At 38.4% G+C, this 16,668-nt stretch overlaps 1 protein-coding gene across 4 annotated transcripts in view; it reads left to right on the top strand.

The window, feature by feature from the left end:
• ABCC13 (multidrug resistance-associated protein 11) overlaps positions 1 to 16,668 on the top strand; it is a 155,322-nt gene that overhangs the window by 79,294 nt on the left and 59,360 nt on the right. For all 4 annotated transcript variants that reach the window (XR_016103858.1, XM_088960046.1, XM_088960044.1 and 1 more), the window contains 2 exons: positions 12,794 to 12,881; positions 13,933 to 14,051. Coding sequence is in view for 3 of the 4 variants with exons in the window: in XM_088960046.1 (XP_088816172.1) it covers positions 12,794 to 12,881; positions 13,933 to 14,051 (207 nt within the window). In the remaining variant the exon portion in view is untranslated. The remainder of the gene's footprint in view (positions 1 to 12,793; positions 12,882 to 13,932; positions 14,052 to 16,668) is intronic.

The following is a 16,668-nucleotide window of genomic DNA, read 5'->3' as shown; positions in this document are numbered from 1 at the left end:
AGAGCACACCTGTTGAAAACACCGGAATGGATATGCACGTAACAAAGCACAAATATGTGCTATACAGGACAAGGTGAGCCAAAAGACAACGACCGAAAAAAAAAATTTCTGGCGGCAAATGTGCCTCCACGTGCCGGCGCGTGTGACTGTGGCAGAATCTTCAGGCAGTGCGTGAGACACACGCGCAGGGCTGCTGACTGCCGGACTTTGCATAGACTAGATGCTCTGACTGCTCCAAGGAGGTGACCCGAAACACCCAGAAATTTTCCTCTACCTACTGTTTACTTAAAACAAAAGGGCAGGCAGAGACTAGATGCTCTGATACCATGTAAAATAAGATTAAACAGAGGAAGAAGAAGATTTTATTGTATTATTCATCAATCTCGTATGTATATATACAAGTTACAAATTCTATGTTAGGAAAGAATATATTAGGAAAGAAGACTAATCAAATTCCTACAAATCTGTCCTACAATCAAGGTAAATCATATCTCCCTAGTATTTACTTCCTATTTTAGTTATACAGTCTGTAACATCACATCTCCCTAGTATTTACTTCCTATTTTAATTATACAGTCTGTAACATCTTCCTATTTTAATTATACAGTCTGTAACATCACATCTTCCTATTTTAATTATTGTAACAAGGTCGAACCTAAACAGCCTCAAAAACTGAAGGGCAATACAGTGCAACACCACAACGGATCTATTTTTCCACAGTCTACACTATTCTCCATCTGACACAATGTACTATTGCTGGGAGTAACAGTACTGCACCAAGAAACTGTGGAAAAATAAACTTTTTTGGACCTAATGAAGCCCTACAATCATAAAAAAAAAAATACCTTACTGCTGTTACAGCACACACAGGTCATCACCAACCTAGAATCCCATCACAAGTCTGTTATTACAGCACACCCAGGTCATCCCCGACCTACAAACACATCACAAGGATCACACGATCCACACAGAGGGTAAAAAACAGGTGCTGATCACCTCACATCAGTCAGCTGAACCTGTTACAGGTTCTGTCTTGGTGCACAACCAAGAAAAAAAAATAAAAAAAAAAAAACTTCCCAGATCAGTCTGATACTATTCTCAGGCTTCTCCAAACAAAAAACAGCAACTGGTGAAGAGAAGGTTGAAGGGAGAAGAGAGAAGAGAGGAGAGCAGAAGAAACAAGTTTGAGAGCCTAAAGATTGAGCTGGTGCCGCCAGCTCTTATATTTATATTAGGGCAGCCATAAAATAATGATAAATTACAACTGTACCCTTACAGTAGTAACACTGACATAAAACATAAATAAAACAGCCTTTTAACAGATTTATTTAGATTTTCTAAATATCTTGGCTAGATTAGCAAAATATCCCTGAAATTATCCCGTATCTGCATGGTGAAGTATCTGATGATATTGAAATTGCAAACCACGCAGACCCATACAAAAAGATACCAGTTAAAGGAAAACTGCAATACCTAACAAGTGGGCCAGGAAATTATGATGAGGGATCCAGAAAGCCCCTCTGTGACCTAGTGCAAGGATCTAAACAACCTGAGGGCCTGTAAGAGATTCTCCTACCCAAATCACCTCTGCCCTACTTATAAGTTATAACAAACAGTTGCTTTTCAATGCCTAGCAATGCCAACCACTCTATTACCACTGTCCCTGCCACCTATCTTTGTATCTCTGGTTAAATAAGAGGAATACAGGCAGGGAAAACATCTCTGTCTTTTCAGACTACAACATGGTATGAGTTATGTAATATTTATCTTATAGTGTTCATCTGTTGTGCCCATAATTTAACAATAAATGTGGAATTAAAAACAGAATGGGACGGTGAAACAGGATTCATGTAGCTGACCCAATATAGTTGGGATAAAGCTTAGATGCTGCTGCTGATGATGATGAGAGTTAAGCTTTTTGACAATGTCTGTAGTTCAAGGAAGTTGGGTGATGCTTAAACATTTCCTGCTAACACTGTTAAATTCTGAAAGAATGCTCCCAAAAGCATATGCTTCTCTATCTACTGATTGAAAACCAACTCCATCTCATAACCTTTATCAGTTGCCTGAGATTCATAGACTAAGAAATCATGAACTTCTAGCTTCATGAAATGCTTGTCTGCAAGATTATTATCTTCCCATACAGAAGAGAAGATTCCCTCCCCCAATTTTTCCTCTAAGGAATATCCCCCAACCATTTTCTGTTCTGAATCCTCATTTTCTTTTAATACTGGATGTGTAGGGAAAAGGTATACTACTTGTTTTGGAGCAGCTACAGTAGTCCGAACCAGTGAAGAAGGAAGAAGAAGATGAGGAAGAAGACAAGAGAGAGAGAGAACAGGAGGGTTTAGTCGAACTGATTAATCTTACATTCAGTCGACCCCCTTGTGTTTATTAGGTTCTAATTACACTTACAAAGACTAAACTGCCCTCACTTAAGTGTGGGGCAGAGTACTCTAATAAAACAGCCACATAAGCAAAGTACTTAACTGACATAAGATTACTAAATTACCCTTATTCGGCTCACTCTACCACTCCCCCTCAAGCTGGAGAATATATTTCATATAATCCCAGCTTGTTACATAGATGATTCACTTTCCCTGAGTTTAGAGCTTTTGTAAACAAATCTGCCCATTGATCATTCGAGCCCACATGTTCTGTGTTTATCTCTCCAGCAAGGACCTTCTCCCTCACAAAGTGGCAATCAACCTCTATGTGCTTTGTTCTCTCATGAAATACAGGATTGGATGAGATATGGAGTGCAGCTTGGTTGTCACAATACAGTCTCATAGGTTTATCCATGTGAAACCCAATTTCTTGTAGAAGATTCCTCAACCACACTAACTCACAGGTAGTATGTGCCGTGGCCCTATACTCAGCTTCAGCACTACTTCTGGCCACAACCGTCTGCTTTTTACTCTTCCACGTCACAAGATTTCCTCCAAGAAATGTGCAATAGCCCGTAGTAGATCTTCTATCATTCACTGAGCCTGCCCAGTCTGCATCTGTATACCCCACTACTTCAAGTTTTCCTCCTGGTTTATACAATAGTCCACAGCCTGGAGCTCCTTTCAGATACCTCACAATTCTAAGAATTGCATCCCAGTGAGTTATACGAGGGTCCTGCATGAATTGGCTCACTACACTGACTGCAAAGGATATGTCGGGTCTCGTGATAGTTAGATAGTTCAGCTTCCCCACTAGTCGTCTATACCTTCCAGGATCTTCAAATACTTCTCCTGTATCACTGCTCAACTTAACATTTGGTTCCATAGGGGTCTCAGCCAGTTTTGCACCTAACAGTCCTGTTTCTTCCAATAGATCAAGAACATATTTTCTTTGGCACAGATTTACACCTTGTTTTGACCTGGCAACCTCTATTCCCAAGAAATATTTCAATGTTCCAAGATCTTTTGTTTGGAAATGGTTTTGCAAAAATACCTTTAATTTGCCAATCCCCAATTTATCACTGCCAATAATGACAATATCATCCACATAGACCACTAATAGAATCTTCCCAGCTTCTGAGTCATAGCTGAACACTGAGTGATCTACCTGGCACTGCTTCATTCCAAAACTCTTCACCACTTCACTGAACTTCCCAAACCAAGCACGCGGTGATTGTTTCAACCCATAAATTGCCTTTTTCAATCTGCATACCTTACCATCCTCCCCCTGAGCAACAAACCCAAGTGGTTGCTCCATATATACCTCCTCCACAAGATCACCATGGAGAAAGGCATTCTTGATATCAAGCTGAAACAGAGGCCAATCATACATAACTGCCAGGGAAATTAGTACACGAACAGAACCAATCTTAGCCACCGGAGAGAATGTCTCCATGTAGTCTACTCCATACAACTGGGAGTAACCTTTAGCAACAAGTCTGGCCTTCAGACGCTCTACACTACCATCTGGCAAGTATTTCACAGTATACACCCATTTACATCCCACAGCATGCTTACCATGTAGGAGAGTAGTAAGTTCCCACGTTTGAGTATGTTGAAGAGCAGAAAGTTCCTCCTCCATTGCCTGTTGCCAATCAGGTGAACTGAGAGCTTCTTGGACATTGTTAGGTATGGAAATAGAGGATAAAAGGGAAACAAACTGGCGATGTGATGTAGAAAGACGAGATAATGAAACGAAATTGGAAATGGAATGGAGGGTAGAACTGCGTTTACCTTTCCGTAAGGCAATGGGTAGATCAAGGTTTGAGGGTTCAACAATAGGAGCCATGAGAGGATCCGCAGATGAGGTAGAAGCTGGAGGAGGGGCCGGTGCCGTTCGACGTGTATACACTTGCCGGATTGGTGGACGTTCGGTGGTGATCTGCATGGGATGAGGTGATGAGTCTACTCCAACAACAACATCTGGAACTGGATCACTGACAGGGAGAGGAAGAGGAAGTGCGGGTGGAGACGAGGGTGCTTCAGGACTTGAGAAGAAGGGGACTGACTCAAAAAAGGTGACATCAGGACAGACATAGCACTTCCGGGTAATGGGATTATAACACTTGTACCCTTTCTGAGTCCGTGAGTAGCCAAGGAAGACACATTTAATTGAGCGTGCATCTAGCTTGTCTATTCCAGGGCTCAGATTGTGGACAAAGCACACACAACCAAAGACAAGAGGAATTAATGGGAATGGAGATAAAGTGGGAAACAAGATAGAGAAGGGGGACCGACCATGAAGAATGAAGGAGGGCATCCGATTAATGAGAAAACATGCAGTGAGTACAGCATCACTCCAAAAACGTTTAGGAACATTCATGTGGTGAAGAATAGACCGAGCAGTTTCAAGAAGCTGACGGTTCTTCCGTTCAGCTACCCCATTTTGTTGAGGGGTGTATGCACATGATGTCTGATGAATAATGCCATGCTGTTCTAAATACTGTTGAAATGAAGTAAGAAAGTATTCACGACCATTATCTGAACGGAGAATTTTGATTGGAACACCAAATTGTGTGCGTATTTCAGCATGGAATTTTTGAAAAATAGAAAACAATTCACTTCTTTCTTTCATTAAGTAAATCCATGTCATTCTTGAACAATCATCAATAAAGGAGACAAAATACTTGTACCCATTATAAGACTCTATTTTGATTGGACCCCAAACATCTGAATGAACCAAAGAAAAAGGACTCAACATACGACTCTCAACTCTTGGACTGAAGGACACACGACGATGTTTCCCAAACTGACATGACTCACATTGCAAAACTGACAAATGACTCAATGACGGGACCAAAATCTTGAGAGCCTTGAGAGATGGATGTCCCAGTCGGCAATGCCATTGTAGAGGAGTAAGCGCAGTCTGAAGAGCAATTGAAGATCCACCACCGTCAAGATAGTACAGTCCACCAGCTTCATGCCCCCCACCAATCTTCTTCCCCGTCTTGAGATCCTGAAAAACACAGGTGGAAGGAAAGAAGGTAATGGAACAGTTAAGAGCTTTGGTTATTTTACTAACAGACATAAGATTGAATGGAAACTTAGGGACATATAAAACAGATGATAACGGCACAGGAGCCATGTCAATATTACCAACACCACATATGGGAGATGAGGACCCATTGGCAAGTGTAATAGTTTGTGATGTGGAGGTTTCAGAGAGAGAAGAGAACACACCTGGAGTCCCGGTCATATGATCTGAGGCTCCAGAGTCAATAATCCAGGGAGAGGTTTTAGATGACATGCAAGCAATACCTAATTGGGCAAGTGTGACAGTGGTATGCTGTGAAGTAGTTTGAAGGAACCGTTCATACTCATCACGCGGTACGCTCACCATTTCCCTCCCAGAGGTAGATGTAGATGTGGGATGAGTTCGGTCTGCCGGTTTACTGTCACTGATATCAACCTCATCCGCTACAGCATGATTAGCCCATTTAGAGGGAGGGCCATGTAGATCATAACAGAAATTCACTGTGTGTCCCTCTCTACCACAATGAGTGCATTTCCTTGTAGAGTTATTCTTCCCTCTGCCACGACCTCCCCCTGAGTCACGACCACCCTGACTAATCATGGAACTGTCACGGCCTCCTCGGGGAGCATGACCTCCCCCTCTTGTACTATATCCAACCCCTCGAGCTGTCACAAGTGCTGATCTATCAGACTGTGTGGAGTTCTCTGTCTGTCCCAAAGAGATTCTACGAAGCCTTGAGAATACTTCCTCAAGTGTAGGAAGAGTAGAGCCCCCCAATATTTGGGCTCTAACTGATTCATATTCCGACTTCAGCCCCACTAAAAATCTTGTAACATCTAGTTGCTCCCTTTGCTGTTGCTGAACTTTAATATCTGGAGTAAGGGGGTGATAGACATTGAGTTCATTCCTTATATTCTTCATGTTGGCATAGTATTCTTCTAGTGTTTTGGTTCCTTGTTGTAAATCAAAATACTCCTGATAAAGCTGATACACTCTTGTTGTGTTATCTTGTCCAGAATATAGCTTCTTAGCATGCTCCCATATATCCTTAGCCGTATCAAGAAACATGAAGTTGGCACTAATTTTAGGTTCCATACTATTCCACAGCCAAGTCATGATTTGAGCATCTTCTTGCTCCCAATCATCAAACCCTGGAGAGTCCTCCGATGGCTTTTCATCTCTTACATGCTTTACTTTCTTCTTTGCCTTGAGAAACACTTCCACTGATTTGGCCCATGGAACATAGTTCTCCCCATTCAGCTTAATTGAGGTCATTTGTACCCCTAGGTAGTCGGAGGAAATTACCACATTAGGTTTCTGATCATTGTAGCCATCTCCTATTGCTGCCATTGTACTCTTTCACAGTTGCCTCTAACCTTACTTCTCAGCTACAAGCTGATTGATGTTGTTCACAGTTTGATACTTCAGCACCTATTGCAGCCCCTAAATACAACAGTGGGAGCACACACTTGTTCTTCTTTACACTACTGCTGACTTCACACACCTACGACCCACATAAGCATCACAAGCACCACAACACAACAGTAGGCCCTCTTACAACCACTCAATAAAAAAAATTGCGCATCACAAGCACCACAACGCAGTCAAACTGCTACACCCAGTTCAGATTTGTTTAACACACTTAAGAGGGCATTACACGACCACAAGGAGCTTGGCAAGGTCACTGCATTCCACCTTACACCACTCGGCCACCTACAGCAGCCCTAACACCACTCAACAACTCACAGCAGCCCTACACCATTCGGCTACTGCACACACAGCCCTTTTTAGGGCAACAATGAACCTAGTTCTCTAGGTTCTAATCAGTACTAACTGATTCTTGAAGGGTTCCTACCCAGAAATACCAGCAACACAAGAGGACTAAATAACCAACCTTCCTTTGAGAGTATCAGCCAACCATTCACTGCTGAAATCACCTTCCTTGATGAAGAAAACTGTGCGCAGCAGAGAGCAACGAACTGTGATGTCTCAGACCTAGGGCGAACCAGCTCTCTCCATTAACCAACTAGAAACGAAGAGGAGGGTGTCACGAACACAGCTGAGATGCTTTGCAAGCGGAAGCAGGTCAGAAACCTTGCTCTGATACCATGTTTTGGAGCAGCTACAGTAGTCCGAACCAGTGAAGAAGGAAGAAGAAGATGAGGAAGAAGACAAGAGAAAGAGAGAACAGGAGGGTTTAGTCGAACTGATTAATCTTACATTCAGTCGACCCCCTTGTGTTTATTAGGTTCTAATTACACTTACAAAGACTAAACTGCCCTCACTTAAGTGTGGGGCAGAGTACTCTAATAAAACAGCCACATAAGCAAAGTACTTAACTGACATAAGATTACTAAATTACCCTTATTCGGCTCACTCTAACACTACTTTTTTACATGACATCAACTACTGATGGAAACTATGGGTTTCTGCATACACCATTGCTAATATGTGATGTTACTGTAAAACTAAGCAGGATAATAATTCTGTTGTATAGTTACTTTTGCTGCTGACATGAAAACATCTCTATGCTCAATGTTCAATTCCTTATGTTTCCTTTTGATCCACAAATTGCATTTTCCAGCTGATTAATCATTGTTTGAGAAACTGAAAAACTATATGCCAGACATCATGAAGATCTGTTGTAGACATTTTTGAGAGGACATCTGGTAATTAGCAGTATATGTAAATATTTTTTTCCAATAATAATTTCAACAAAATAAATAAGGGGAGTGTTTAGGACCCAAACCAAATCAGAAAAAAAGGAAGACGAAATACATCATAATGTGGTACTAGCAAGTGTTAAATTTTGGGATAAATACTTGAACCTCCACTAAGGATTCAGAAAAAACACTAAAACCTCCCCTCAGTTTCATCCTAATCCTTAAAACATCTCCTGTCAAAGCATTCAGCTGTAAAGCTTGACTGAATGGAGAGAAATATCAAGAATGCCCTTATGGATTTTTGGGTGTTTGAATTTAATACAAAAAAAAATCCCTTGGTACAAAGAAAGACATTGAACTTTACTATTAGCCTCTCAAAAGACTTCATCATCATCATCATCATCCAAGCCTTTTCCCAACTATAAGGGGTTGACTGCATGAATCCTGTTTAACCAACCCGTTCTATTTAAAACCTTATCCGTTGTTAAATTATTAGTTTAAATCGTTTCTTACTAATTCTACCCATGTCCTCTTTGGTCTACCCCTAGCTCTTCTAGCCCCTTCCACTTGTAACAAATCACTTTTTATAACTGGAGCTCTCGGTGGTCTTCTATGCACGTGACCAAACGATCTTAGCCTATTTTATCTCCTTTTATCACTATGGATGGCTTCATAGAAACCTTACAACTGGAGCTGACCCAACACTCAGCTCCATACAACATAGCTAGCCTTACAACTATTTTATAGAATTTTCCTTTTAATCAAAGTGGTATCCTCCTATCACAAAAAAGTCCAGATGTGCCCCTCTATTTTTCCCAACCTGCTTTAACTCTGGGTGATGTCCTCCTCAATCTTTCCCTTGTTATGAATTATTGAACCAAGGTACCGGAAATCGCCACATTGAGTTATCTCTTGGTTTCTAATCCTATGTGTATCCTGATTTGCACTCCTATTATTACTAAATATACATGTTATATACTCTTTTTTTGTCCTACTTATTTCAAAACCTCATGTTTCTAGGGCATTTGTCCATAAGCTTCAATTTGCATTTAATCCTTCATTAGTTTCGTGAATTAAAATAATGATATCCGCAAAAAACATGCACCATTGGAACTTTCTTCTTGAATATTTTTAATCAATTCATATATGATTAGTGCAAATACACAAGGGCTAAGTGCTAAATCTTGGTGAAGATCCATTGTAATTGTACAATTTGAAGTCTCTCCCATTGGTGTTCTAACATTAGCTGTTGCCCCTCATGCATATCCTTTATTAGGTCTATATACCTATTTTAAACTCATTTCTTTTTCTCCCTCTTTAGTGCTTAATTTATGGTAAAGATCATCATAAGCCCTACGTTTAGCTCATTTATGTTATGTTTTTTTTAATTTCCTCTTTTATGGCTTTATATGTATCCCAATTTTCTACATTTTTAGCTTTTTGCCATTCTTTGTAAGATTCTTTTTTTTAATATGATTATATTTTAAACCTCTTCATTCCACCATCAAGTTTCTTTAGTACTTTTACATTTCCCTTTAAATTCTCCTAAGACCTCCTTTGCTAATTTCTTTATGTTGTTTGCCATTTCAAGCCAAATATCGTTAATCTTTCCATCTAAATTCCAATTTCCTTCTATTATCAACTTGTTTCTAAATTGAGCTAGCTTTTTTCCTTTTAGGTTTTCCCACCTAATTCTTGAATATCTATTTTGTTCCCTATTTCTCTTCCATTCCTAATGCACACACCTACCACCACTAATCTATGTTTTGTTATTGAGCTTTCTCCTATAGTAACTTTGCAATCTTTATATATCACTCATTCTATTCTCCTAGTAAGGCAAAAATCTATTTGACTTATGTTTGATCCATTTTTTAAATGTTATTAAGTGTTCATCCTTCTTTCGGAAAAAGGTGTTAAAATTGCCATATCATAAGCTATTGCAAAATCTAATGTTGTACCTCTTGATTCATTCCTCTCCCCAAATCCAAATCCTCCACATACCATAACATATTGAGAGGAATCGATCATCACCCTTGAGTATTTATTCTAGAAAGAAGGCCTTACAACAGGTCTTGATATGGAATAGTGATGGTACTTAGAATCTGGATTGAATTGGACACCAAGGGTATTTTTGTTATTTTACAATTTTTTTGTAGGGTCCAACAATAGGGTTTGATTGTCTATTTATAGTTTGTTTATGTTTAAAATTTTGGAGTCATTGCATAAGTAGGATTAGAGTTATTGAGTCTTCTTTGAATTGAAATAGGATATAACAGCTTGGCTTGAGTCCTACTAGGATTATTGAGTTTAACAGTTTGACTCCTAGGACTATTATGAGTCTAACAGTTTGACTCCTAGGTTTATTATGAGTTTATAGTCTATAAACATGTATGGATGTTTTACACTTAGAGTAGTGAAGTGAGTGATTCCCATGCCCTAGAGTGATTCTAGGTAGCTTGTGAGTGATTCCAGGTATTTTCGCTCTTCTTTCTCTCTTATTCCTTCAAGAAGCCATTACAGCCATAAATAGCCCTAAAATTCTGATCAAAGAAGACTATTCAACATTCTCTAAGGACTATAACTGAGCGGGTCCTACATCACACATCTTAACACGTCTTTTCCTTACATGTACATTTAAGTCTCTTTCCATAAAAATCTTCTCTTCATTTGGAATTTCTTGGATTAATCCTTTTAAGTTATCCCAAAATTGTCTTTTAACTAAACTCACTTGAGGTGCATAAACACTAACTATGTTAACGATTTCCTCACCTAAAACAAGTCTAATTATAATTATTCTATTTTCATTTTTTAAATCTTTATCTACTATTGTCGTTACACCATTTCTATTATTCACCACCCCTGTATACCATAACTTCTAGCCATCAATTTTTTTAGCTTTTTTACCTTTTCGTTTAGTTTCTTGTAGGCATGCTCTCCAAAGGCTTCACCAAACCCTTAAATCTTTACAATAATAAAAGTCTTCATGGTTAGAGATGATAATCCTTGGATCCACATCCACCAGAAAAACAAATGGTGGTTTTGGCATTGTGGTCAGGGCATTGTTGTTTTCCTTTGACTTGAGAAGGAAGATCATTGGGTGAAAAGAACATAAATTTGGTGAAAACTTATGTTAAAGATAAATTATATTGTCCATTTTGGTCCATTTAATTTAAGGTCAAGTTCAATAGATTACTAATGGGTTTTAAACAACAATTTTTTGTGGCAAGTGGTCACATGCTGATGGAAACTAATAGCATGTTAACAGACGAGTGGTTTTTGTCTTGCTATGCAACCAATAGGGGAGGTTAGAGTGTAGAGAAGATAAAGGGTAGTTATGTAATTTTATTGTATCTTAATTCTTCTTTATTGTACTTTTAATAGGTGTGTACATTAGTGTACAGCTCTTCTATTTCCTTTGTAAGGACATTCACTTCGGTTTAATATAAATACCCTCTTTTTGGGTTGGTTCGACCTGATTGATTAACCCTTACAGATCTGAACTATTGTTTCTCTTCTTGTTCTCTCATCTTCCCACGAAATGACATAGAGTCCTTTTAAAAGGTGAAGGGAGGTATTAGTATTTCTTAGAAACCTCGGGTGAGCTTTAAATATTTCTCCTTTAAAATTTCTATTTTCAATAACAAACATGTGCCTAACTGTAAGATATTGATATGCACTTCCTAGAAAACAGTGACTTTTGACACAAATTCTAACCATAATATCCATTTTTGCTGAATTTCTCTGAAGTTTAGAAAAAATTTTATATTTTCTGTGGTTGAAAAAAATATAATAAATACTTTTGCTTTTGATGAATAATATAATAGTCATATTCAACATTTTAAATTTGGAAGTCCTGAAAATATCCTGAAGTTTCTCAAAAGTTTTACACTTGATGTTCCTCAAAAGTGTAATGTATTAAATTATTTTTGATTTTTTATGAATTTTCGTGTAAAATATACGATCACCAAAGGTATCATGAAAACTCATTTTGAAACAGTGACTGTCGTCCTTTTAATTGCTAATTTTCTATTAATATCTATGTTACTTCTACTAAACTAAAACCATAATAATAACTTATTCTAGTTTGTGAACAAAACATTGACTAGGGACCTTTTCCCAAAAGCTATGTACTCTAGAAACCATAATTCAGCTAAACTTCAGCCACAGAGTGTAGTGATCTAGATCAATTCCCAGGTCAGTTGGTCAAGCCTTCTACTTGTCATTATAGGTATATTTTACTTCACAATTGTCTCTAAGATTCTATTAGCTATTGGATTGCAAATGGCATAGTCATGGTCCATCAATGTCACTACTGGAACTGAGTTTGACATTGCTTCTTTGATCTTGTATAGGTTTAGTGCCAGCCTCCACTTATGCTGGCATTTCTTCTGGTTTGTACTTTTCTAGGATTTTGATTTGTGGCAGATATAAATTGACTGTACTATGGTTCGGCATTCTAATTTTATCTCATTGATTGGAAGTTAAGTTTATGAAAAGCTTAGAGAGTAACTAGAATTTAGTTTCTTTCTTGTTTCATTAGCACATTATGCTTTATTTTAACTAATATTAATATGATTTCACTTGGTTCTCTTATGTCAAACTTTTCTATATCATCTGCAATGGATGTTGCTATTTGTTTATGCATGCTGTTATGTTCCTAATTAGATTCTAGTACAAAGTTTTGACAAACACCCATGCAAATGTGGCAGGTCCTTTTTGGATACACAATACACTTTTCGCCTTTCCAAACTAAAATTAAAGCTACGGTCTAGTATTATGGTGGCTATTTACCGAAAGGTAAAGTCACATTCTTCATTTTGTGCTTTAAGTTTTTAATTTACGTGGGTTAGTGATTTCTATATTGTCATGCACAAGAAACTTCTGGGTGCATATATAAGGGAAATCCTTTTGGCCTCTCCGTTGTACCTGAGGTGGTTTCGTTTTATCCTGTTGAAAGGTCATTAGAATCTTGAATTTCATCCTCATGGAATATTAGAATTACATCATAGAGATGAAAAAGGAAAACCTAATATTGTGTTATATACAGTGAAGATAGTAATTATCATTTACTTATAAAAAAGATAGTAATTATCATTTAACAGGGTGTTAGTAAGGTTATGGACTGAAATTCTTTACATGATATATTACCCACATATACACACACATGGACAAATACATATATACATGCACACACAAAGAGTCCTCTCTCCCTCCCTCTCTCCCTCCCTCTCTCTCTCTCTCTCACTATCTATCTATCTATCTATCTATCTATCCATCTATGTATCTATGTATGTATCTATCTATCTATACATAGAGACACATGCACATACACATGGAGACATAAATTTCATGCAAAGAATATTAGACATAGAAGAGGAAAAATTGAGGATGGATGGTCTACTTGACACTACCATCATCTATGCCTACAACCTTGTCAGAGAGGACAGAGGAGGGTTTAATTGGCTTCTGATTCTGAGGTATTGCCATGTGAGAATCATGGAGAAGATGTGGAAGAGAAGGTGGGCTCAATCAAAAATGATTTGGATAGGCTGTTTGGCTCAAGGGAGACAATTTTTTTCCAAGAGCAAAGAGTATGACAATGACAAGTGGTGATTCAGGTGGTTATTGATAAATCAAACCAAAACGCAGTGAAATTAGGCATCAAATTAGGAAAAATATTTTTTGGGGAGGCCAAACTGTGGTGTATGTAGAAAAATCCTTCTATAATGCTAATTAGAGGGCAGTTGATTCTGTGCTTATCATCTGTTGTATTCTTTCATCTTGACATACGCCTAGTGATGCTGTAGTGCTGTACCAACAGTTTTTTTCTACTTTGTTTCCTGGACAGTGCCTTTGCATCAGCCTTGCAGAGCGGTCAAAGTTTTCAGAAGGGGAGATTCAAACATTCATGTCTATAGATGCTGATCGAACTGTTAACCTGGGTAACAGTTTCCATGACATGTGGAGGTTGTGATTTGCTTTTATGTGACATTGCATTCTACCTGTTAGTTTTATTTGACTCCTTTGTCCTGAATAAATTTCTCTTTGTTTTCCTTTATTTCTCTCTAATTAACTGACAGTCAACTTCAGCATGCTTCCTACATTTATAGAATACTGGATTTGAGGAAATACAGATTGCATTCATGTTATCCACAAAGAGAGGCATATAGGATGAGAAAAGATACAGTGAACTCACTCTAGAGTGCCTATAACTAAATAACTTTGCTGAAAGAAAAAGAATTGGTTTGATTTGTTGTTTCTTGGACTTCGGAAGAAAACCAGTCCAACAATATCTTGATTGCATAACAAGGAAAATAAAGAAGAAAGAAAAAGGAAGAAGCTGTTCAGGGGGAAGAAGTTGAAAGTGGAAGGAAAGAGAAGAGAGCTGAATCGTCTCTCTCTCTATTCCTTAATCACTTTATATATGTTGAAACAAATAAAAGGGAAAATTACATGGGCATCCCTAGTTAGGCGGCTGACCCAAGGAACATAAGAAATAAAAGTGCTTAAGGCCCACGAAGGCAGCCCACTACAGCAGAAATAGAGACGGAAAATAACTGAAGAAAACTAAGGTCCACTCGGCCCAATCTCTCTACAACTTCCATGAGACAAGAGACCAAGGAAAATGGACCAATCAATAGTTGAGATGTGACTTACATGGATAAAGGACATATTGCCTCACAATGTGTACTGCATAAGCTATAAATCATGTTTGCAAACCTGCAAGTGTTAGGAGAAGAAGAAGAAGAGGAAAACTGGAAAGAGTGGACAGCAAAATAGAATGTTTTGGCTGGCCCCAATTCATTCATTAAGTAAATGATGTTAATGTTACATGAAAGGACAAAAATACCCCTATTTAGAACACAACCTATTAATGACATAAAAGCACTAATGGGCCTAATAACTAATACTAATAAAAGACATACATAAAACACTTAACAGTTCACATGTGTTGGCCATATATCACAACAGTCCCCCTCAAGCTGTGTATAGATATCTTTCATGCCTAGCTTGCCAAGTAGTCCATGGAACTTCACCGATATTAGCCCCTTAGTGAGAATGTTGGTCAAATGCAACTTTAAAGGAGTGTAAGGTATACACAATTCACCAAAGACAATTCTTTCCTGAACAAAGTGTTTGTTAACTTCAATACGTTTTGTCTTGCCATGGTGCACTGGATTGTTGGCACAATTCACCCGATTAATCAAGAAGCTGTTGTAAGAATTGCATCACCCCAAAAACAAACTGGAACAGTAGAGCTCAACATCATGCTTCTTTCTACTTCCACAATATGTTTGTTCTTCCTTTCTGCTACACCATTTTGTTGTGGAGTGTATATAAACTGCTTTGATGGACTACTCCATGCTCCAATAGGTGTGATGCTAGGTTTTTTTCAAAGCATTCCCTAGCATTGTCTGGTCTAAACACTTTCACTCGTACCTCAAACTGTGTCAGCACCATCTGATGCAATTGTTGAACCAAAGGCAATACCTCATCATGGGACCTCATCAAATATATCCAAGAGTATCGGGAATAATCATCTACAAACAGAAGAAAATTCCGATAGCCACCCATAGAGGAAACATGGTATGGTCCCTACACATTAGTATGAACAATATAAAAAATAGAAGAACATCTTTTATTACTTGATTTAAAGGAATGTCTAAAATGCTTTCCAAGTTGACAACCCTCTCACTCCAAGTTGGACCAACTAACGGACTCGAACAATTTGGGAAACAAAAAAATGCAAAGAAGAAAAAGACAAATGCCCTAACCGATTATGCCAAAGCATAATCTGACCCACTGACTTTGACTCAATGCTCTTACTAAGATGATGACTCTGATGACTGGGAAGCACATCAAGAAGATAGATTCTATTCACCTCATGACCATTCCCAATTGTCTTGTTTGATTCTAGATCCTACAAAATACAATGACTAGGAGAAAAAATTATTGAATAGTTCAAATTCTTTGTCAAGCTACTAACAAATAAAATATTAGTGCTCAATCTAGGAACATGAAGGATAGAAGGTTGGGTAATGGTATCAGTCATCCTGACAAACCCTTTCCCAACAATGGGAACATGTAATCCATTTGCTGTGGAAATTCTCTCTCTACCAGAGCAGAGGTGGTATGAGGAGAAAATGGTGGAAATGTTGGTCATATGTTCTGAGGCTCATGAGTCTATAATCCAAGGAGGTCCCCCCTTACCTTTAGTGGATACATAATTTGCAGTGGCATGTGAACTACCTATATGTGAAAACGAAGTACAATGGCTACCTCCTGATCCACCTGCACCTTGCTGTCCACCTGATAATGAGTTAGAATTGGTTATATCCCTTTGATTTAGAAACTACCCATATCTCTAGAGAGGTTGAAGTAGGTGGTCCTGATAAATCACCAGTCACTGCCATATTCACATTTCTCTTCTTGTTTCTGAGCTGGCTCGATACAAGGTGTGAGTAAAGCTTCCAGTAGGTATCTCTGGTATGTCTAGGTTTCTTATAGTAGTCACAAATCAGATCCTTCTTGTCCTCCTTCCTCAGTTCATTTCCCCCTTGTCCCCACTCGGTTTACGCTTCAC

The sequence above is a fragment of the Nelumbo lutea genome, chromosome 8 (assembly GCF_056320005.1).
Source record: "Nelumbo lutea isolate HS-2025 chromosome 8, American lotus-T2T, whole genome shotgun sequence".
Classification (NCBI taxonomy): Eukaryota; Viridiplantae; Streptophyta; class Magnoliopsida; order Proteales; family Nelumbonaceae; genus Nelumbo; species Nelumbo lutea.
This window is presented reverse-complemented; position numbering and strand designations above follow the sequence as displayed.